General features: G+C 44.6%; 1 protein-coding gene across 1 annotated transcript in view; it reads left to right on the top strand.

Annotated features, from left to right (window-relative positions):
• Positions 1 to 213: 213 nt before the first annotated feature.
• The window catches only part of LOC119372122 (cAMP-dependent protein kinase type II regulatory subunit), a 143336-nt gene continuing 121178 nt past the window's right edge, over positions 214 to 22371 (top strand). Inside the window, exon 1 of the mRNA XM_037642586.2 lies at positions 214 to 692. Coding sequence (XP_037498514.1) covers positions 470 to 692 — 223 coding nt within the window. The 5' untranslated portion in view covers positions 214 to 469. The remainder of the gene's footprint in view (positions 693 to 22371) is intronic.

Here is a 22371-nt window from a genome sequence, read left to right on the forward strand (position 1 = left end):
CATCTCTCCGTACACGCAACGGCATTATGCGATTTGTATCGGAACTTTAACACTTGCCTGACTGGCCGCCGGATTAAATTTGGAGCCAATTTTAGCAGCGCATCGCGCGCGCCTTTTTCTTTTTTCCAATTGGCCGACAGAGTTGGCCAATCACCTGGCGGCGGCATCGGCAGCGCCGCATGTAGCAGACGGCGCGCAGCGCTCGCTGTCGCTGCTTCATTAGCGGGCGCGAGGGGGAAAAAAGAAAGCGAAAAGGGGACCGGCGCTACAGCGGATCGTGTGCCTGCGCGCCGCTGTTTTGGAAGGCGAAAGTGCGTGTCCGACCTCCTCCCGTGTCCTCTGCTGTGCTCTTTTCTCGTGGTCGTGTTTTGGGTCGTGCTGACCCCCCCCGTGTGTGCAGTGGTGGTGCCCCTGCGCGGATGTACTGCTAAGAAAAGAAAAAGAGACAAAAATCAACGGCGCCAGAGCCATGAACCGTCCGCGCTACGACGTCCCGCCGGAGCTGACGAACCTGCTGCTCGAGTTCACGGTGAACGTGATGATCGAGCGGCCCAGCGACCTGGTGGAATACGCGGCGCGCTACTTCTCCGGTCTCCGGGACGAGAGACAGCGAAGCGCATCTTCGGGTCGCCCGCCGGCGATCGCCGAGAACGACGAGGCCATCTACAGCGACGACGAGGAGCCCATGCCCAGTGAGTAGTAGGGGCGCTGTTGTAAAGCCCCGCGGCTCCCAGGCCCTAGGCCTAACCGGCGGCCGGCTTCCCCGGAAGCCCAGCGCGCGACCCGACCCCCGAAAGTAGTACGGCAGCGTGCGCGGCGCGCCCACCTCGCTCGGGTTCCGAGGCCTCGCTGTCTCTACCGCTCTCGGTTTCGGAAACGGTTTTTCTCGCGCTCTCGTCTCCGGGGGTGCTCGCGCGCGCATAGCGAGATCACGGTTTGTATGGGGAGCCACTTGTAGCTTGCTGCCGGCGCCTGTCGGCTTCGCCTACGGGCCGCCGACTCACCGGCGCGTGTAAAAAAAAGCAGCCCGCGCTGCGGAGTTGTATACCGCGACGCTCCATTGCACGCTGACAAAACCCTTCCTGCGAGGCTTTGCTTGCGTAAGGTATCTGAGCTCGCGCGGCGCTCAGGGTCGGGGATCGTAGCGCGTGTGCACACCCGGGTCCGGGTGTCAGCGCTCGTTGAATAACACGCGACTGCTACGAACGGATGTATCGTTTATACGGGTTGACTAGTAGATGTCTGCCTACGTACACGATCGTGTTTTTCGGCTTTGGACGAACCTCGGGCCTTCATTATGCGCTGGCGCGGCGTGTGATCTTGCACAACACCTGCCGTCTCCGCCGAGATTTCGAGGACATAATGGTTAGCATCCATCATTCGTGATTAGCTTGTGGAACACAGCCACGTCGTGTCGGCTTCATACAACGTCGCTTCGTTTTAGACATCCGAGTGTATCTTCATACCTCTTACACTTCGTACATATACATGTTCACTTTTTCAGATGCCACCTTACAATGTCGTATCGTTTTAAAGATGACGACGTCATCATCATGCCTTACGTGTCATACATGTATGTTCTCTTTTCCCGATGACATCACACGTGTTGAATTTGGTGAGGCATGGTAAAGAGATAACCTTCCCAAGGCCCGAAAGAGTGTACTGCCTTCAATGCGACAGCTTATGCGCGACATCCTTCAGAAGTTACCACTGCTGTCTTCAGGCCATAAGAGATAACGATTGTTTAGGCAGTACCTTCAGCTACCACAGCTTCTGATCATTGAATAGCAGCAATTTTTTATTTGTGCTTTGCAGTACTCGAAAGGACAATGTCCCATCTGCACGTTTTTCCTTTCTGCGGTATGACACTTCAAAGAAATAGATGCATATATTCACTTGTACATACTCTACTACATCAATTTCACATGTAATAGGATGAAATCTAGCCTGTGCGAAGATTGGAAAACACTAGCAAGATATTTCGATTAAGTGCTAAAGTACGTCTCGAAATGGCAGACTTTGCATCTCTGCCATTCTCGCAATATGACGCAGAGTGAACTTTGCATACGTTAATTGTGTTCCAGTGTTGCTGCGTACCATAAAATTTATTGAAAAATAAACGCACATGCCAAACATATTTCCTAGGTCCGCGCTTCGTTGTCGTAGCACTTGTTATGATGGAAATGAAGCGCACAGGTGTACCGTGGTATAACGATGTGTTCCCCCTTTCTCTACTGAAGTCTGAGCTGTTCTTGGTGAACAAGGGCTGTAGGTAATTACTCAGGCTGTTGTGACAGTTTCCGCCACCTTTCCTATGGTTAACAGCTGCAGGGCTCTCGTTTAACGCTAATGGATGGCATGTAAAACTTTATATGCAGGTTTTCCTTTAAGTCTGCTGTTAACATAGTTAAAAAAAATACTTTATTGTTGTGATGTATGTAATCATTCTTCGATACAGCTGCCCGAATGTATTACCTTCTGCGTTGGCATGCAAAAAAATGCAAATGCCTTTCATGTTCTCTGCGAATGAAATTTGCATGACTATAAGTTTCCTCCATGTCTGCGCTGTTCACCGTCATGAAAGCACAGAATTTACTTGGCTTTTTACATTTCAGAGACTAACGAGAGCTACATTTGTAAAGTGCGATAAAATAAGAAGGCAGTGTTCACAAACTCCTGGCTGTCTCTGTAAGGTCGGACAAACCTGCAACCAGTAACAGGTGTCCTATCTCGCGTATGAGTGTGTAACAGTGACAGGAAAGAGGTTAAAAAGGAAGTGTTGGTCTCGACACAATCACAGATGATTCACCCGCTTCCGTGACAACTGTTGTGTACAAGCTGTTCCCAGTTTCGTTTGTAGGAGTACTCGCTACGCACTGTTTAACGAATGCTCTGCTTGCACGATACAACGTTGCACAGGATGTGTTGCTACCGTATCACTTTCCAGTAGTTGCAATAATTTCATGTAACGGAGTACTGTGTGTTTTGCGAAGTTTCTTGCACTTGATCTTAGTACAGTTATGCTTCGACGCAGTCTGTCTCTTAAGAACTTGTTAACTCTTTATTACTTTTGCATAGGTGTAGTGATGATGCAAAATTCCTATCCACGAGGTATTGAATGAAATTTTTACGAAATTTTGCTTTGCAGCTAATTTTGCAGTTACATCATGATTCAGTCAATCTCACTGCATTGTTTTCTGTTGCTGGTAAAGATGGGCATGTCTTGCAGAACTCGAAGTCCAATTCAATTACCTTTTTTTCGGCCTACACACTTGCATACAAGAAAAGGAAAAAAAAAAAATTTACCATAGAAGAAGTCTCCTAGTTTCTGGCACTGATGCACTTGTGAGTGCACAATAATTGTTTTGATCAGCTACCATAATTGGACGAAGTTAAATGAGTGATCAGTCCCAGCTGTATGCCACACTCACTGATCTACGCATCTGCTGTTACGCTTTTCAAGTGAAAATTTCCATGACTTTTATAGTGAACAGTTTCAACAATACAACTGATCCGAGTGCAGATGAAATAAACATTTTGCTTTTTGACAAATTGCCAACGACACTTTGTGGCTGGTCACATATTGTAGCTTGTTTCACGGAAGTCTGCACATTTCTCTGAAAGCTGTATCTCTCACTGTCCCCTGCTTTTTCAAATGGCGTCGAATTTTTGATATTGCTGATCGCTTCTGGAATCGCCCTGCATTTGTTCAGTGCAATTGTGCCACTGCAGCATGTGCTTGCACGAAGTGATTTCATTGGTTAACTTCTCACTTGAAAAGCCTCTCATACCTCTTTGTCATTCGTGTATAATCATATACAAGTAAAGCATAAACAGGAGATATGCGCACCTATGAAAACAAGAACAAAGCAATCTGTTTTAGTTAGCGTTAACATCAAGTTTTAATTGCCTATGGCTGTTGTATCTAAAAAAAAGAATGATGTCAGTAACAAATTTATTGTTGCGGGTGTTTTTTTTTTGTTGCTGTTCTGAAACGATTTGTGTGGTTGATAAAATGATGGCTGGCATTGCATTCATGGCATCACATTGTCAGAAATAAAAATTGTCTCGAGATAGTTTGTTGGTTGACGACCAACAAGCAAATGACCACACATGCTGTATGTCACAATTGCTGGCTATTTCTGGTGTTATTTATGGCATGTTGAACCGTGTGTTATGATTGTTGAGCACAGAACGCTTGCTATGAAGGAATTGAGTTTGTCTGAGAAGCTGTCATAGATTGATGCAGGTGTTTTGCAATTGTTCAGCATGCAACTCTTCCTGTAAAATACGTAGTACATTTTGGATATACCTAATGTAAAGCAGAGTACTTGCTGTGTATAAAGGTTTTATGTCATTGGCTGATGTGTCACGTCCTGTTGGACTGGTCATGATCAGTGATGAGTCAGCGATTGTGCTGCTTATGTATTGTTCAGTTGTGAACTGCCCTTAATTGCGCAACTCTTTAATACCTTTTGGTACATTTCATTAAACATTTAGAAACTGTTTCCTTTGGAATGTAGAATGCTTCATGTAAGGATACATAGTGAAGGTTAGGAAACTAGTGTGGCAGTTTAAAACCAAGGCTGTTTGTTTGTAAACATTGTTGGGCACGACTTTTACACCATGTATACTTTGATTTATTTTTTGCGTTCTGAGAAAAAAAAAGTCAGGCATAAACGATGTGGATGTGACAGAGGTGGAAAGCGCAACACAAATGCCAGTTCACATTGCTCTCATGCCTGCATTTTTTACTTTAGATTTTCGAAAATTAAAGTAAAAAATATTTGATTTAAAAAATTTCCTACCAGCTTGCCTAAAGGCTTGTTTCGGACAAATGTATCTGCTGCTAATGAATCTGAAGTTTACCGACGTTTACATTTCACGGTACTGTTTTCTTCCAATCTTGACGTTGTTCCCAGGAGGCAATCCTTCGAACTGTCTATGATCCGGGGAAGACGCATGCGCTGACGTATGAATATGACAACAATGCTTCATTACGGCTCTGTACTTGCGCGTCCACAAACAAAAGCCCCAGACAGTCTCTCTCTCTGCTCATTCACTGCCTTACTGACTTGTGTTGATGATTAATCCCAGCCAAGCAGGACAATGCTCAATCAAAGTTCGTTTTGTTCAGTACGAGACAAGCTGCTGCCTTCTATGAAATGTAAGGTTGGCAGCGAAAGTGGCATTCCGTTAAGTCAAGGTCCATTGTTCCTGTTATTTTCGCTTGGATGCAATTTAGCATGTGACGCTTTGCAGATGTATAAGCATGTATTATCATTGCTATATATGGTGGCCGTCTACATGTCATTTTGTCCAAGCGATGATCCTTGGGGGCTTCCCGACACTACTGTGCTGTTCCCAGTAATGGCCGCTTTGTTATTGTTGGCTGGAAACTGAACCTTGTGACCTTGACTTCTATTGCGATGGCGCCAAAAGAAAATTCTGCACTTACTGACACTGCTTTTCAATCAACCTCTTCAAGAAGATCGTGAATTGCTTCATCTGCATTGTTTCATAAAGCATTTCGCATCCTTGCTGACCACAGTCTCAAGCACACTTTGTGTTTTAATGATGTAAAATTGGCAGATAAACACATCAAACACATTGTTATGAGAGAAAGGGGGTACTGCAAAGATGTGGAATGTAGTTATGATAACAGTCAGCTAACATTCCTAGTTAGTGAGTAGTAGCAATAGCTAGCTGATAGCTAAGGTAACTGAGTCTCAGTTAGCATCTATAGGTGTATAACTTCTAAAAGTTTGTGCATAAGCAAGCAAACGAAGCTGTATTCTAGAATAATGGGGACCTAAATATGCGATCTTGTCGTGAAATCAATTGAAAACAAAGGCGTAATTGCTGAATGCTCTTTCCAAGTATAAAAAAAATCGATGCAATCCACTTACAAGAGCCGTTGCAAGTTGCTGTGACTGAACGACTGCATCGCGAGACATTTACACCAAACTCGGTCTCACAATAGAAAGAATCTTCCGAATATAAAAAAAAAATCGATGCAATCCGCTTACAAGAGCCGTTGCAAGTTGCTGTGACTGAACGACTGCATCGCGAGACATTTACACCAAACTCGGTCTCACAATAGAAAGAATCTTCCGAGTATAAAAAAAAATCGATGCAATCCGCTTACAAGAGCCGTTGCAAGTTGCTGTGACTGAACGACTGCATCGCGAGACATTTACACCAAACTCGGTCTCACAATAGAAAGAATAGGTGGTTAGATACCATCTAACCACCGCAGGTGGTTAGATACCGCACGTGTTTTCACCAAAGTATGTAGATGTCCTTTTGATGCATAGTCATAGTTTACGCCCTCAACAATGGTAGACACCAATTAATATGAGTGTTGGAAGGGTATTCGACACCATTATATTATATAAATGCTTAATCTGTTCATCTTCAAAAGAACTTAAAGAGTCTGTTTACATGCAGGTGGTTTTTCAATGGGCCAAAGGCCAAAGTGGCTATCGTAACCCACTTAATTTCTTTGCTGTAGCATATTTTGGCATTTTATTGTGCGTGAACCTTTTGTCCTTTCTCTGGCATTATCGCTGCACTTCTCACTGGCTTTCAATAGTAGCAAACTTCCAAGAAGTTGATGTGGATTTGCTTTTTCATCTTCACACTTCGCGCGTATTGATGCAGTGTCCTACATTGCTACCCACTGATTTCTGTATACACTGTAACACAACACTTGGTGTTTCTTTTTACATAAGATACAAGTTTGACCCATGTTTTTTCCACTGCTGATGAGCCTTTTGTGGCCCGAGAAGCGGCTCACTCTCCACTTAGCACGGTCAGCACTCTCTGGCAGCATTTAAGGTGGAGGGAACCATGACATCTCGCCTGTCTGGTTGCGCCAGTGTTTCTGTAACAACATAAAGCAAAGTCTAATCATGGCGTCTGGTCACGGTGTCGATAAACACGGTAATACTTTTGTGAATTGTGTAATAAGCGCAAGCTTCCGTGAAATCTTGAATACTAATGAGGTGTTCGCCTTGATGTGAACGACCCTGTACGCACCATATAAACTTGTGTAAGGGTGACACCCACCAACTGGCAGCCCAAAAGTAAAAAAAAAACAAAGAAACAAAAAACTATCTGACCGAGAATGAAGATTGTCTAAATGAAATTCCGACAGACGTGTTCCATGTAGCGACACATCCCAGTCGCTTAACTTAAGGTAACTGTCATGAGCTTTAAAAACAGCACGGTTCTCCAACGTCGTAGATAGCCTTGAAGATGGATTAATCGACACATGTGCTGGCGAACTGAGCGTAAGCAGCACTGGCAGCAATAGTGAATATGAGGAGCCAGTTGTGTGCCGTGCATGAATGAATGGATACATAATGAAAAGGATAGTGTTTGCTTTTGCAGTGGGGGGGACATCACACTGTGTTATGGATTTCATACCTGTCTGAAAAATGGGCCAATTGTCCCAGTCCCATGTAAAGGGCCGCACCTTGTAGAAATCGTAAAAAAAAGATGCACTCCTTATGTGAGTCCATGAGGTATGTGTTAATGGAAGAAACAGAATCATTCACCTTTACACTAAGCTTACGGTATCTTGAGGAATCAATTTGATTGTTAGCGTTTCAACATGTTGCTTAGGACGGTCTACCGGTCTTCTCTATAAACTGTGGAGTACATTCCTGTTTCGATCGGATTGGCCAATATATTTATTGCGCAGGAACGAGCATCAAGAAAATGAAACTGTCATTTACCAAGTCAGATAATGCCATAAACCCACTTGAGCCAATTTTGCTGTCAGACTAATTACTTTGAGAAAGCTGCCTTGAATTCCTTTTTAAAGTGTGGTCTCACTTTCATATTGTACATTTCTTTTTGTTTCCGTAAAATTGTAAATTATGCCACTTGTTATGCTTTTTTAGGTGCTCTTTAGATCTGTTGCCGTGTTTTCGTTGTCTCCCAGAAATTCTAGCGACATTTCAAAATGTTCAGCGGACACACCAAATGAATCTTTCTTTTCTCTTGCTTGTAAACTGACTGTACTCCCATCTATTGCGTTGTGCTGGAAGGGGCCCTGCAACTTCTCCAGGCATTTGTCGAATGGCTTCATTAAAAGAGCTTATTGCCTCACGAATCGACTGCCACAAAAAATTTAAAAATCCTTCAAGTACGAGCGTAGTTATAGGGATTTGTCGCACACTTCAGGCGCTTTCTTCCTCCTTTCGTACCAGCGAGCGTGCTGAAAGCTATGCAAGGAGGTTAATGACAAGGGGTCAAGAAGATGTGTCTCTTAGTCGGCACCATGACCTTGGACACTTTCTTTTCTTTCTTTCTTCGAATGTGCAGCTTACTTTAAGTGTGATTGCCAGTGCGTGCGCGGCCACGTGGCGGCATCCCGTGACGACCACGGTAACTGTGCAGCTCACGATGCTCAAATCAGCCAACGGCCACTGGCCTTATGGCGTGGTCATTTGGGTTTATGGCATCATTTTTCGAGAGAAGAGGGAACAATTTCAAGCTGACTTTGAAAATTAACTAAATTCCAGGCCACGTGGTGTGCTATAATGTTCGGCTCGCGTGTTCTCTGGAACCTTGACTACCAATTGGCAGCGTTTTCTGACCATGCTGAAAAAGTGTTGCAGAGCACCTTTAAGATGATTCTGTTTGCCGCTTTCTGTTTTCCATCAGATGTGCTTGCAGGCATTTTGTTATTTTGCCTACAATCTGCATCGATACCTAGCGAGGAATGGGGGGGGGGTTCTCGGTTGTTGAATCGTGCAATGAATGAGGTGTGTTGCGCGGCTGTCGTCTTGTTCGCAGAAGGAAAGGTGCGAGCTGCGCACCCACAGCCCAAACCCAGGCCACCGAGCAGCCACAGCGACCCATTGATCCGCTCCGCCAACGGCTCGACGCCTCGACCGGGATCGTGAAGGACTACATGGCGGCCATGACCGGCGTTCGGTCTCATGAGACCCACCGTTCACCTGCGTGCTTGTATTGACTGATACGGCATTGCTCTGAGCTTAATTGTGACAATTTCAGACTGGTAAAAACATGAGTGCCCTTTCTGTCTGCTTGAATGTTTTGTTTAAAAGAGGTCTCTCTTGAGGTTGTCCTGAGATACGCATGAGTGATGAAAGACATTGTACTGTGTAAATGTAGTTCTGTTTCATGGCGTATATTGTTTGCTTCAAACGATTAAAGTAGTTTGTTGTTGAACTGTGAGCTTGGATGTTTTGTGTAAAACTCTGCAACAGCAATCCTTTGGGGCAACTCTTTGTCGCGACGACAATCGTAGTTATGTCATCCTTGCGCCTCCCTTCTTGAAAACTGTACATTACTACGTCATTACAGTGACATCACAACTATAATGATAGTGAACTAAAGTATATAGTGATGGGTACTATATGTCCACGAATAATCACAAGCGTTGCCCTGAGCTCGTTCACAAACTTCACCCTGGGAACAATGTGAATGTTGTGTCTTCCTTGTTTCATGTAAAAAGTGAGAAGTAACAGGCAAAAATGAAAAAAAAAACACCAATACTACGGGATAATGCTGAGAAACATCACGGAGGCACAGTGGCACTTTTTGAAAAGAGTAAAAAAAATAGCCCTCAATGACTTGACAATGCCGCTACAAACACCTACTGCAAATATTATTCTGATGCATGTAGCCAATAATGTTGAGTTGGGTTGATTTATTTTTGCCACAAACATTCCTGCATAGCCAAAATGTACATAAGGGGAAGTGTATTCTGGCACAAAACTCGCATTTGAATTAATGAACAAGCCCATAAAGACGGCCGAAAGTACCAGTTTAGCAATGTTTGCATAGCACAGATGGTATTTCACAAAACATGGCCTACATAAGACATGTAAAATATGTACAGTGATCACAGAATGAAAAGCGTCAATTGAAGGATAAGTAATGGCCATACTTTTGTTTTCACCATCTTCGGGTCGTGTCACATCAGCATAACGCTAGCTGATAATGTTGACTCATCAGCGCCAACATCACCTTTAGTGGGCGAATTTGTAGCGCCAAAATGTAGTTATCTCCAGGAATACCGCATACCAGTTGTTGTACAAATCGAGTTCTGTTCCATGATTATTGCACAAGTTAATAACATTCTGGAATTACTAAAGAAAGGAAGAAAAATGAAGCTCTACAGAGGAAAAAAATCGGACATTTTACGCATTATAAAAAAATGCTCACACTCTCCTGTGGCTCTTGAGGCCTCCTCTATTTTGCCCCTGTCAGTGACTTCATCCATACGTGTGACAGCACATCGATACCAGCCATTTGGCATTTGTTTACGAGTGCTAGTTACTGTTGGGTGCAAGAGCTCACCCATGCTTGCACATGCCTCCAATCTGTTAAGCAAATGAGGAAGCCATCGCCATCGCATCCTCTCATTGTTACATTGCCACCCTCATGTATTGTCGCAAAAATAGGAAAGCAAGTACACATGTACAGCGCATATTGTAGATGTTTATAAATGTTCACAGCATCTTATCTACAGATAAATTTGGGATTATATCACTCAAAAGGTGCCATATTCAATCAAACTTGGTTTTCAGGTGTTTAAAAATAAAAACTTTCAGAGCTGCTCAAAGCAGATAGTTATTCTCGCTGCAGTGGTTGTGACTGTACACAGCACAATGATCTTGTCTTGGGAACACTGAACAATGATAATAAGCTCTTTCTTTTTTTTTTGAAGAATACATGTCGGGTTCCTTGGGCAGTAGTGGTACCTTGACTGTGTTCTTGCGAACATTTTTAACTCCTTCGTACAGAAAAAAGGAAAAGGAAAGAAAGGAAGAGAAATTGGAGCAAATTTTTGCAAGTGGGACTCGATCTTGTGTGTGCGAAACATTAGCTACTAGCCACTAGAAATCATCACTAGTCAACACTGCACCTACAGTAATTGACACTACTACGCTATTGAGTGTTGGTGAATTATGCACCAAGGGGCTTCCTAATCCTCATCCAAGTCCATAATGGCTTCCCACTAGAGCTTGCTTTCAATATTAATCTAGTTTTTATAACATCTTGATTATACTAGTCATATGTATTGATTTTACAGTTTACAGTCCTGCTTTGCATTACTAGTCGTATTGTTTTGCTAATGTTATTCTTGAAGTCTATGGATTTTTGGAGGACGTAAAAGCTACTTCTGAAAGCTCACTATACTTGTGTGCCCTACATTAAAAGTAGTGCTGCTATACTTGTTTTTTTTGGGAAGGGGGGTTCATTATTTGGTGCACCTAATTTATTTTCTAATTAGCCATGGTGCTAAGTTGGTTTAAGACTACTGCTGAATCTGGGAAGTTCTATATTCCCTCTTAAATTTGTAAACTACAGCCTACAGGTCCACTGTCTGTACAGTAGCGCTGTGCTATCTAGATCTTGCACAGTAAGCTCTTTTGAGGTTTACGCATTGCTGAAGAATTACTGGTGTGCATTTGTCATGCCTGTTGCTCGATGTGTAGGCAATGTGTAGTACACAGGTACTGGCTGTACTTTGCAGTTTTGAATACGTGTCATCATTGGTGGTAGCCTGATAACAGTAAGTTCACTGTATGCATGCTCAGTCTTCTCTGTCAAAGCTACTCAGCATGGTAAATGTACAGTATGGTGCAATCTTAAAGGGAACGCCTAATCGGGATTCCACCATTAGCCAAGTGAGATATGTGATATGGCCTGCAAAATTCGTTAACATGTGGACGTTTGCCTGATGTGTCTAGTTGGTTGCTTTCATTCAACAGAGTTAAAGAAATATTGCAGTCACAGTGCATTCATTACTGGTGTGCGTGTTCCCTTTTAGAGTGGACTGCGCTGTACAGCAAGAAACTGAAGCCTAAGTAACGACCCGATTGCAAATCTTTGAAAGTTGGGTGCTCAACGACTGTTAAAATGGTGATCGGTATTTTGAGAGTGGTAAAGTGCAGCTAATGGCGTTCTCGTGAAAAAGAAACCAATTCTGTCTACACTACACAGTAGAACTGTTTGTAAAGATTCTCTTACACCTTGTTGCGGATGGTTGCAGAGTTTGCATAACTTGTTGGAAAAATTGCGCTACTGTCCTTTGGAAATTGCTCATTTGTTCAAAAATGCTGTGGTAAAACACTGGGCAGGTCCGGTGAACTTTTATTCGGTGTTTTTGAAAGTGCTAATATATGTCATGGCCTCCCAAATCCTGCGGGGAGTGCCCCTTTCAGCCGTTTGTCATTGTCGTCGGGTGTTCCACATTTGATGTCTGTCAGCATGAGCTTTTCAACCTGGCTGATGTTATGTACAGTAGCAATCTTAATTGAAAAGTGGTTCGAAATTGTTATTTCCTTTCTTAGTCTTAGTACTCAGCTGTTTATGATACATTGTCTTGATAGCACCTGGTTGGCACACCCCTTTCTACATTAACAGAACAAGTCACAGATGTGGAGCCACCAGTGAGGCAACATTGAGTGCCACTGAGAATGAGACAAAAACCATTCCTAGTTCTCCTTGTTGCATGCATAGATATCCTGAATTTGACTTGCTGATTGTCGCACTGTTAACGACATGCTGCATTCTTGGCAACAGTGTTGATCTGTTACACAGGCTAGGGCTGTGCGGGTCACTTACGAGTGATTAAGGAGTTCTTTCATGATGCACTGAGTGTCCAGTCTGTGATTTGTACCAAGCGTTGACCGATTAATCACTGATGTCTTGATGAGTGGTTGTTGTTGGAGGTCTAGTTGAACACTTTAGCGTGTTGTTGGCATAGTTTCCGACAGAAATTACTGAATGAAACTGTGGTGCTGCCTTAGGGAACTGGGGTGCTCCCATGGAAATGAATGTTAATACATGGATTTGTTTGATCTCCACGCTTGTGGCATCAAAGGTTGTGTCTTTATTCACTGGGTTTCATCTTCATTACTCTATATGTCTAAGCAGTCTTGTTTACCTTATTAGAGAAGGCAGCAAGCTTATGATCCACATGTGCTCATTAATTGGTAATCATTGCACTTATAGCCCAACATTTTTCTGAAAATAATCGATTTTCAGAATGACAAGTGCTTGATTCCAGAAAGGCAAGTTTATAGGCAAGTTCACGTACTAACAATCCTATATGTGGCTGTAGAGCTAAAAGCATAGCTATTTAGCCATGCTTTTTTTTTTCTTTAGTCATGCATGCAGCTTCCATAGGCACTAGTTATTTTTGGAGGAATCTTTGTCAGGACTTCAGTAGACTTCGGACTGTTAGTTTCAGGCAGTCTATACATTTAGCGACTGGCATTGGATTGAACCAACGACCTGGTGAATTAATTCCTGCATTTAATAACTCTATGCTGCTTTGCCATGCCACGTACCATACCCAAAAGTTCTCTCTGAAAATTCTCACATCCTTAATGTCACTATTATAGCTTTAATAAGGTTCCCTTCTTGCAAATAAATGACCATGTGTTTTATTTTACCTTTTTGGTGAAGAGTGCTTGTTTGTTGAACTATGTAAGAGTTGATTGTTTAGCGGCATGTTCAAATTTCAAATCCTACATTGTTATGGAACAGCCAGTGTCACAGTTTACCAACGAGGAAATCTTTCATTTATATTGTAGAAAATACTTGCTCCAAAACGATGAAAAGCTGGTATGTAGTTAGCCTTATCTGACCACTGACAACACCCTGAACTCTTTTACAGCGAAAGCTGTTATGAGATCATTTCACCGGCCGTTTTTGGCGCCGTAGTTGTCCGCCGCCGCCGCCGGTGTCCGTAACCAGTATCGTTCGAAATAAGAAGATGGAACGAGGTTCGAACCTGGGCCCTCTGCGTGGGAGCCCAGTATTCAACCTCTGAGCCATGCCCGTGCTTGAAACTGCTTTGCAAAAAGGTCCTATACAGGCTTCATGTCGGGAAGGAACCATATTAGCATATGCAATATAGCGTGGCAGAAGAGTAAAGTAAGCACCAAGCGTCACACAACGCGAATTCTGTAACCAGGCGTCACACAATGCGAATTGCGCAACGAGTAGGTTGTTGAATGCTTCCAACCCATTACAAAGGGCTCTGCCATAATTCTTCATCGTCATCAGGGACAGCATCAGCAAAGTGCGCATGCCTGCATGCGTTTAGCAGGTACCAACGCTCTCCGTAGAATGACGAAAAATGGCACAGTGCCTGCTGCCCTACTTCTGAAAAATTACAATGCTTTATAGCGTAGTGGGTTCCTTGCAAGTGCACTTGTATTGGTTGCCAAGGAAGCCCATAAGCGCATGATCCACTTCCTCGGGATCTCAGTAAAATTCGTCGCCTCCCCCTCCCCGTCTCTCTCCCACGTCAACGTATGTTATACAGCATGACGGGAGAGGGAAATAGCGACCGGGCGTCACCCAATGCAAATTACGTAACTGGTGGGCCGTTTAAAGATTCCAACCCATTACAAAGGGCTGAGCCATAATTCTTCATTGTCATCAGTCGTCGCGTCAACAAAGTACACATAATGCCTTACAGACGTGTAGCTGGTGCTTCGCTTCTCCGCAGAATGACGAATAATTGCTTAGTAGGTGCTTCCCAACTTCACAAAAATTGTGATTTATGGCGTAGTGGGTACCCTTCTAGTCTACTTGTATTGTAGCCCCAAGCGGGCTCTAGAAACGCCGCTCTTCCAGCTTTCGCTGTGACTGTGCTGCGGTTTCAGCGCAGGCCTGGCGTTTTTTTGCATTTTTACGTTTAATATTGACGTCATGTTTTCGTATTTGGCTTTGGTTTTCGATGCTCTTGGATTGATTGATGACGGAAGCTGCATCAACGTACCATTACTTGCACCTTGAGACAACATTGAAATCTGCTCGTTTAACATGAAATAATTTTTTTATTGTGCTGATGTGTTGTTTAATGAATTGAACATGCCACTAAGTGATGAAAGGAAAAGAAAGCACTCTAGCGTATTTCAGCCGTAGGGGCTTCTCCAAGTGTTGCAATGCTAGAAAGGCTTATGTACTTACGAATAACCACAGGTGGTCGGAATCAATCAGTGTTGTACCTTTATGAAGACAAGATTGTCGTCTCCTTCATGTGTGAGACCCCAGAATTCGAGAGCTGTGTTGATGTCGAACACTGCTCAGATGTGCTTCAGCTTTCCGCCAGCTCTGAGAGTGAAAGTGTTGAGGGCCCTTACAGGTTAGACCCTTCTTGATTGGCCATAGTTATTTCTTACTGTAAGTTACGAAAAGGGGCGGAGCTTTGGAGCACATTACTGGAGAGAGCTAGTTTCGTCACGCTATTGGAGAGAGTTTTATGAAATGAGATTTAACAAGCAGCAAATTTTGGTTAATTGCAAAAGGCATGTTCAAGGACACTTTTGTACTTTGAAGACTAGGTAATTGTTGTGTAGCGATAGTTTTCTTGTAAAAGCTTTGTTTTCCAGGACTGACGTCACTAGTTTTGGTTGTACGAGTGTGAACGCAGTGTAACGGAAAACGTGAGTTAGCTGTATACGTTCGCGAAGCAGGCGCCGATCCAGTTTTTTTTTTCCATGGTGGCGACTGATGATGATGGCAATTTGATTGCACGTACAGGTGCTTACTATCGATAATAATGCATAACGAATTCATAGCCTAGCTCCTGTTCAGGTGCTGCGGACACTGACTGTTGCTTCCCAGCTCACACCCACGCCTTGGTGCTTGACTGACTTGGCACACTATTGCGTGGACTCGGAACACGACACAGACGCACAGCAATAATGAAACTAACACAGTGTTTAATGGGGTTTACCAAAACATTAATTTTGGCCCAGGGAAGCTCCAGAAGAAAAAAAAAAAGACACTGTATAATTCGACGTTTCGTTATCCGTGCGACTTTCGAGACGTCGAAATAAAAGGGTCACTGAAGTGAAACAATGAATCGGTTTAGACTGATCAATATTGCTCTGAAAATTCTAACATCGTTAATTTCACCATTAAATTTACTGAAACTTGGTACGTTAAGTATATGGCCCCCTCAGAATTAGTGTACTTCATTTCTACCGATGAGGAACTACGTAGGCCCTAGAATACGCCGTCCAAATCTATGAAGTCATGGCGACTGGTGCGGGATTTTCAAGGCGGCGTCGTCACCCGCATTTTTCTTTTTTGCGCGTTTTCTCGCTCACCACGTACGCGTCTTCTCACGGCAAGCGTGGTGATTTTGGTATTGCGAAGGAGTAATTTTATAATACGTGAAAGATGAGCTTTCTCTTTAGTGTCCCTTTAAAGGGCCCCTAAACAACTCCGAGTTCAAAGACGAGAGAGTAGTTCGTCTCTCTCCTTCACCACTCTTCCTACAGGTGCTATCTCCTCCTCGCCAATCATAATATAGATGGCTTGCACTGACGTCACTGAAACAGCCACGTTAGAGCACCAACATGGTGGGACGCGAACTTAGTGACGTCATGCAGAGAGGCCCAATAACGTTCCAGCAACGTCGTTATCACACTGAAGCAGTTTGATCGCTGCGTGATTATACTGTCTTGACGTCATCTAAGCCGCCATGTTGGAGTCATGTCGTGCGTCCATGACCTCACGTGCGAGTTAACGCCAAGGAAGTATGGTCCCTGCTTCTCGGTCCCTGCCGGCGGCAAGTTATCTTTTCGTCCACTTTACTTTCCTCACATTTATATCCTAATTACTACAAATAACGCCCCCTTATACTTTCCTTGGCACTATTGTCTGTCAGTTCTCATTAATGTTGTGTTTAACAAGGAAAAACGAGCCCTTAAAGGCCAACTCCGGCGATTTTTTGGCCATGTCAAAGTAATGGTGCTTTTATGTTCCTGAGACGCTCCTGTTACAGGCCCGATAGCAGAAATACTCGGCAAATTGGAGAATAATTTTAAATAAGCAAAAAAGCGCAACACCGAAACCGAAACCCAACCGAGTGTACTGCCTACGTATGACGTAGACGTTGTTACGAACGAACCGGAAGTCCTGCAAGGCTTGCCGGTCACGCCGGCGCGGAGTATGAAAACTGTGACAGCCGGGACGACCAGCGAAGCGCCGGCCAAACCAACGCTGTCTGTCGGCTTGTGCACACCAGACGCTCGCTGTAGCGGCCGAAGTTAGCGGTGCCCTCGGCTGCGTCACTTCCGCCGCCTTCCCAATACTGACGTCACAGACGCAATGTTGCCAATAATTGTGGGAAGCCAGGAGGGCGTTTGCAGACAATCTTTCATTTGCAAACAATCTGCGCATGTCTCAAGCCTGTAATTTGGCATAAATGACGGAAACGTGCAAAGGAACGTACCCAGCGAATTTCATTGAGATCCATCGACCTCGAAAAATCGCCGGAGTTGGCCTTTAAAAGTCACCTGCTTTCGTTACTTACCACCAAGCCTCTTTTTAAGTCGGAGACCACTTTTTCTGCCTAAAGCCTGTGCGGGTGCTATATCACCCTCGGTAAAGGCGACTGCCGTAACTTGGGCGCGGCCGCTGTGTTTGGAACGCACGTGCTTGGCGTAAGTGGACACGTTCGTCCAAGGTCAGGAATGCGCTGGCGCTGTAACCCGAGTTTGGCGCGGTGGCGCCGGCATCGCCGCCGCGAATTTAGGCCGGCACATAGAAACGGCAGTGAGTGTCTTTTGGGGTGTGGCAGCGCGCGCGGATGGGCGTCTCGTCGCGGTGGGTCCGGGGACGGTACCGCGGCTCGCGGCCCTCGGACCCTCGTGGTGAGTCGTGCATCTGCGGCGCCGCATTTGTATTGTAATATGTTGTATTATTGTATGTTATATTGTATTGTATGTATTATACTGTCTTGAGTGTGTCATATGTTTCCCAGTATTCATTGTCAGCGCATAAGTTCAGCGTGTTACTTATTTACTAATTCGGCCGGCGAGCTCGCCATATATATTTAAAGAAGTGTTAATAAACCCCCACGTTTTTGTTGCCCGACCGCGTGAACTGTCTCCGTGTGTTCCGAGGGCGGCGGCGGTTTATCGCCCCAAACCCCACAAGCCTTCCCAGGCAGCACAGCACATTGGTCCAATATTGTTTATACGTTGGCAAACGATGGTCCAATGATGGCCCATACAAACCACTATAAAACCAATGTTGGCAAGCCAGCCTACAAGGATGCCAATAATGGTCCATCTTTGCCAGCCATAGGCGTACCGCCACCCGCATTTTGCTTTTGCGCATTTTCTCGCTTACTAAGCGTCTTCTCGCAGCAAGCGTGGTGTTTTTGGTATCGTGAAAGAGTAGTTTACTAAATGTTTTCTTTCTTCCATGACTCTAATTTTATTTCCTTGGTGTTAGTCTGCCCTGTTTATGTGCACTGTTTAATAGCCTGTCACTTTGTCTTTCTCATTGTCATTTTGGTTATTCATTATGATCAGCACAGTCTGCTGTAAACGCGCCGAAGTGTACATTTTGGGGGGCCGGAGCTAGTCAAGCTGCCCGTCAGCTTTTTCTCCCTGCCTCCCTCATCTTATGCTTGATGAAAAATAAAGGACCTATTATTATTATTATTAATACGAGAAACATCGTTTTGCTCTTTAGTGTCCATTTAAAAAGTTTTCCTCGATTTCCTGGATCCGGCGAGTGCGTGCTGCTTTTTCAACCCTGATCTCGTAATCTGAGGCGGGCATGGTTATGCTCGATATGCGCACGGCATATCCGAAATGTCATGCGCCTGTCGTCAAATGCACTATAAACACGCTTATTGTAGAAGCGACCTTCCCGTTGTTCCCAGCTGTCCATCATGCGTAGTCGAGAGAAGAGTTGACATCTGGTTCACCGTCTGGAGTAATGGGTCTGCGCTGTCTGAAGAGCACTTCTTGTTCTTCTTTTTTTTTTTTTTTGCTGTCCTCACACTCGACGGCTTGCAAGAAAAGCTGGTTTTGTATGTGGTATAAACACGTATGCATACAAAAACTCACGCATACATATTAAGGGGTAGGACCCTCCTGCGCCCTGAAGTAATATCTGCCACTCGCGGATCTTCTCATTGAAAAAAAAAGTTTTTTTCATTCTATCTGGCAACGGCCTGGATACATGCGTGCAGTAGTAGTAGTAGTAGTAGTAGTAGTAGTTTAGTCCAGGGTTCGACGGAACACCGTCTGGCGAGGGGCATACATTTCTTGCGAATAAACAAACACTCTCCAAAGTTGCAACGAAAAAAGAGTTTATGACGTTTCGAGACCACTATACTTGTCTCTTGTTCACATATACAAGCGTAAGAATCTACTACACATATAAAGGCACGGCCCAACTTCTTACGCTTGTATGTGAACAAGAGATCCGTAGTGGTCTCGAAACGTCTTAAATTCTTTTTTCGTTGCAACTTTGACGAGTGTTTGCTTATTCGTGAGAAAAGTAGTAGTCGTAGTAGCGGAAAGTTTATATCGACAACAGTATTATCTGCGTGGTTCAATCTCATTTTGACTTACTTCCGCTGCTCGTGGCCTGTGGGAACAGCCGTCGCCATATCTCAGTGGTAACGCGCGAGCTATTCAGATCTTCGACAAGCACAATCAGGACTTCTATTATCCGCAGCTCGCACGAAACTTGACGCACAGAACTGTAAACACACCTCGGTTTTGAATTCCGAAAAAAGCGGACTCGTCACCCGACACGCGCGCTTCCTGCCTCAGCCCGGCGAGACACTCGAGCCCGTCGCTGACGTCACTGCCACTTGTGCTTCCGGTTTTCTTTCACGCGAGGACCTTCTGTTAGCGTTAAACGAAACCTGACCGTAATGAGGCAACCGTATCCCGCGCGGAAACGAGCGCTTGTTTCGTTGCATCCGGTTCGTTAGGCTGGTCTGTCAATTTGCGTTGAATTATGGTTTTAGGAAAAAAAATGGAACGCGATAAGGCGCGCACTTGATGCGCGGTGCGCGGCTTACGCTGACGTCATCGCGCCTATGGCGCTAAATGAAAAAAAAAAAGAAAACATTTGCAGGGAGAAAAGTCGAGCTGCGGTTTTGTCCGAGCTAATTAGCTCACTTTTACTACCGCACCGAGGCGGAATATTTTTCTTCTTTTTTTTTGTAATGCTTGAGTGACACGGATGGTTTTTCAGGTTACGTATTTATTTTTTTCTATTGATTGATTGATTGATTGATTGATTGATTGATTGATTGATTGATTGATTGATTGATTGATTGACTGGATTCGTCGGCTGTGCTTTTTAAGCCAACATTCGGTTGTTCACCTGGGTGCCGAATGGAATAGGCACACAACTTTTTTTTTTTTTGGTTTTCATTGATAGTGAAATTGAAATAAACGTCAATCATTTTAGATTGAACGAACGCAAGCGAGAGAGATGAAGTTGGACACAACAAGCGCTTTGGATGATCTAATGCGCTTGTTGATACGCCGACACGAGCAAACCGTAACAACTAGGCCAGTTATCGACATTGACAAAGGTGAATCAAATGTCAATTAACACCTGGGAAACTAAGTCTCACCATGTAGAACCAGTGGCGATGTCTAGACGACCGAAGGAGGACAATATAATGTAGCGATGCAGTCGACTTGGAGCGTGAAAGTAATTTAATGAGGGTCTCGTGAATGCATAGGCATTCGCTTGCATGTGGCCTCCTCAGCGTTCTAAACTTACTGTTACAGTTGTCGCTGTTGGAAACACGAAATATATGAACAAAGAAAGGCGAAACAATGTGACGGTCAACAGAAATTGGAATTAAAGGGCACAGCCCCCGCATGCTGGTGTTTGAGGGCAGGCGGTGACAAGCACTGGCGTAGTCAGGGGGGGGGGGGGTTGCCTTCCCCTCCCAGAAATTTTTCAATTTTGTATGTGTATCTTTACACACACAAACCAAACACACGCACGAACTTGAAGGGTGTTGAGTCCTCCTCCCCTCCCCCTCCCCCCTCCAATCCCTCAAAAAAATGTCTGGCTACGCCCCTGGTGACAAGAGCACACTGAGATAATTAGCAGACATACCGTAATTTCGTACCGTAATTTCGAAATCGTCGTACACGGTTGAGAAAGCGCGTTCATATCTCTGTACGTTCCTCTTTGACTCGACAAGTGTTCGGTCAGCGATGACACGAGCGCTTCGTTACAGCTCAGTACGGGAAGTCTGGGGGAGGTTCGTCCTCGGAAAGAATAATAATAAAAAAAAGACGTAAGAGTAAGAAGAAAGGTTTAGCGCGTTACAAGTGTCCTTACGACGGCAGCATTCGTTTACCCGCGCTCTGCGTGGGATCACTATGGAAGCAGCAGTCGGGAGACTCGCTGTCGTTGACAGGTACGTGCTCAGTCGTTGACGCAAGGACCCAGCGCCCTTGGATGAGCCTGTGCAGCGGCGATACGGCCCCGTACGTCTTAGCCGTAGTCCCACTAAATGCGTGCAGCGCGGCGAACCCCTTCGCCGTGCCGTCACAGACTGAAAAGAGCGAGAAAATATAATATAGTGAGAATCGTGTTACATAACTGTACAGAGTGCATCTAAAGACTCTCAAAAGGCATGTCGGCATCACGCAACTGCTCTGCTCAATGTCTCTTTTTATTTATTTATTATTTTCTTTTCGCGAGACGTGGTGCAACGGACGTCGCATACTGCACGCGCGCTTCTGCAGATGGCGCCGAGTTAAGGTTAGCAGCCAACTTGCCGCCTGGAGGAAACGCCCCGTGAAATGGAACAAAAGGAGGAGGTATGCGTTCGAAGCTGAAAGCGATCAACGGCGGGCGAACGAGGGAATTATCGCTTGCGTATAGAGGCGCCTATCTCTGCACCGCTTAAACGTTTCGACTGGTAGTTTGTGCCGCCTCCTGATGTAGACTACACTTGACAACGCTTCTTACTCGATGGAGTACCTCATTACAAAGTCGTCAGGGAGTCTTTCTTTCTTTTCTGACGAAGTTCTCTTGATGCACAAGACCTTGTTGCGGGGAGAGTTGGTGTAGACTTGACGGCATCTTGATATTAGAGTAAAAGGGACGAACACATAAGGGAGGACAGGACAAGCGCTTGTCCTGTCGTCTCATGTGTTTGTCCGTTTTAGCGCTAAAATCAACGATGTTCTTTAAGGCAAGTCGTCAAGTTGTCCAGGTCGACGAGGGATCTTGTCCGACAAGGTTAGTTCGTAAGTCTCAAGTTCCTAACTAGTCGAACGAAGGTGAACGAACTTCCGAATGCAGTTGAGTCGATAAGGGTATGTATTATGACGAAGCCTATCTATAAGCGGTGCTGTCTGACGAAGTCTCTTGACGAAGCCAAGTCGATAGGGCTTCATGTACAAATATGTCCATCACCCTTCTGACGAATTCCCTAAAGATTATTCGACGTGAGTCGAAGCCAATCACGAGTCTTGAAGGTTCTGACGAGTTCGCTGGCGGCAAGTCTATGCAATAGTCTGATTGAGTCACCTGAACGGTGCTGCCTGAAGAAGCCCACTGACT

This window comes from Rhipicephalus sanguineus, chromosome 10, assembly GCF_013339695.2.
Source record: "Rhipicephalus sanguineus isolate Rsan-2018 chromosome 10, BIME_Rsan_1.4, whole genome shotgun sequence".
Lineage (NCBI taxonomy): Eukaryota > Metazoa > Arthropoda > Arachnida > Ixodida > Ixodidae > Rhipicephalus > Rhipicephalus sanguineus.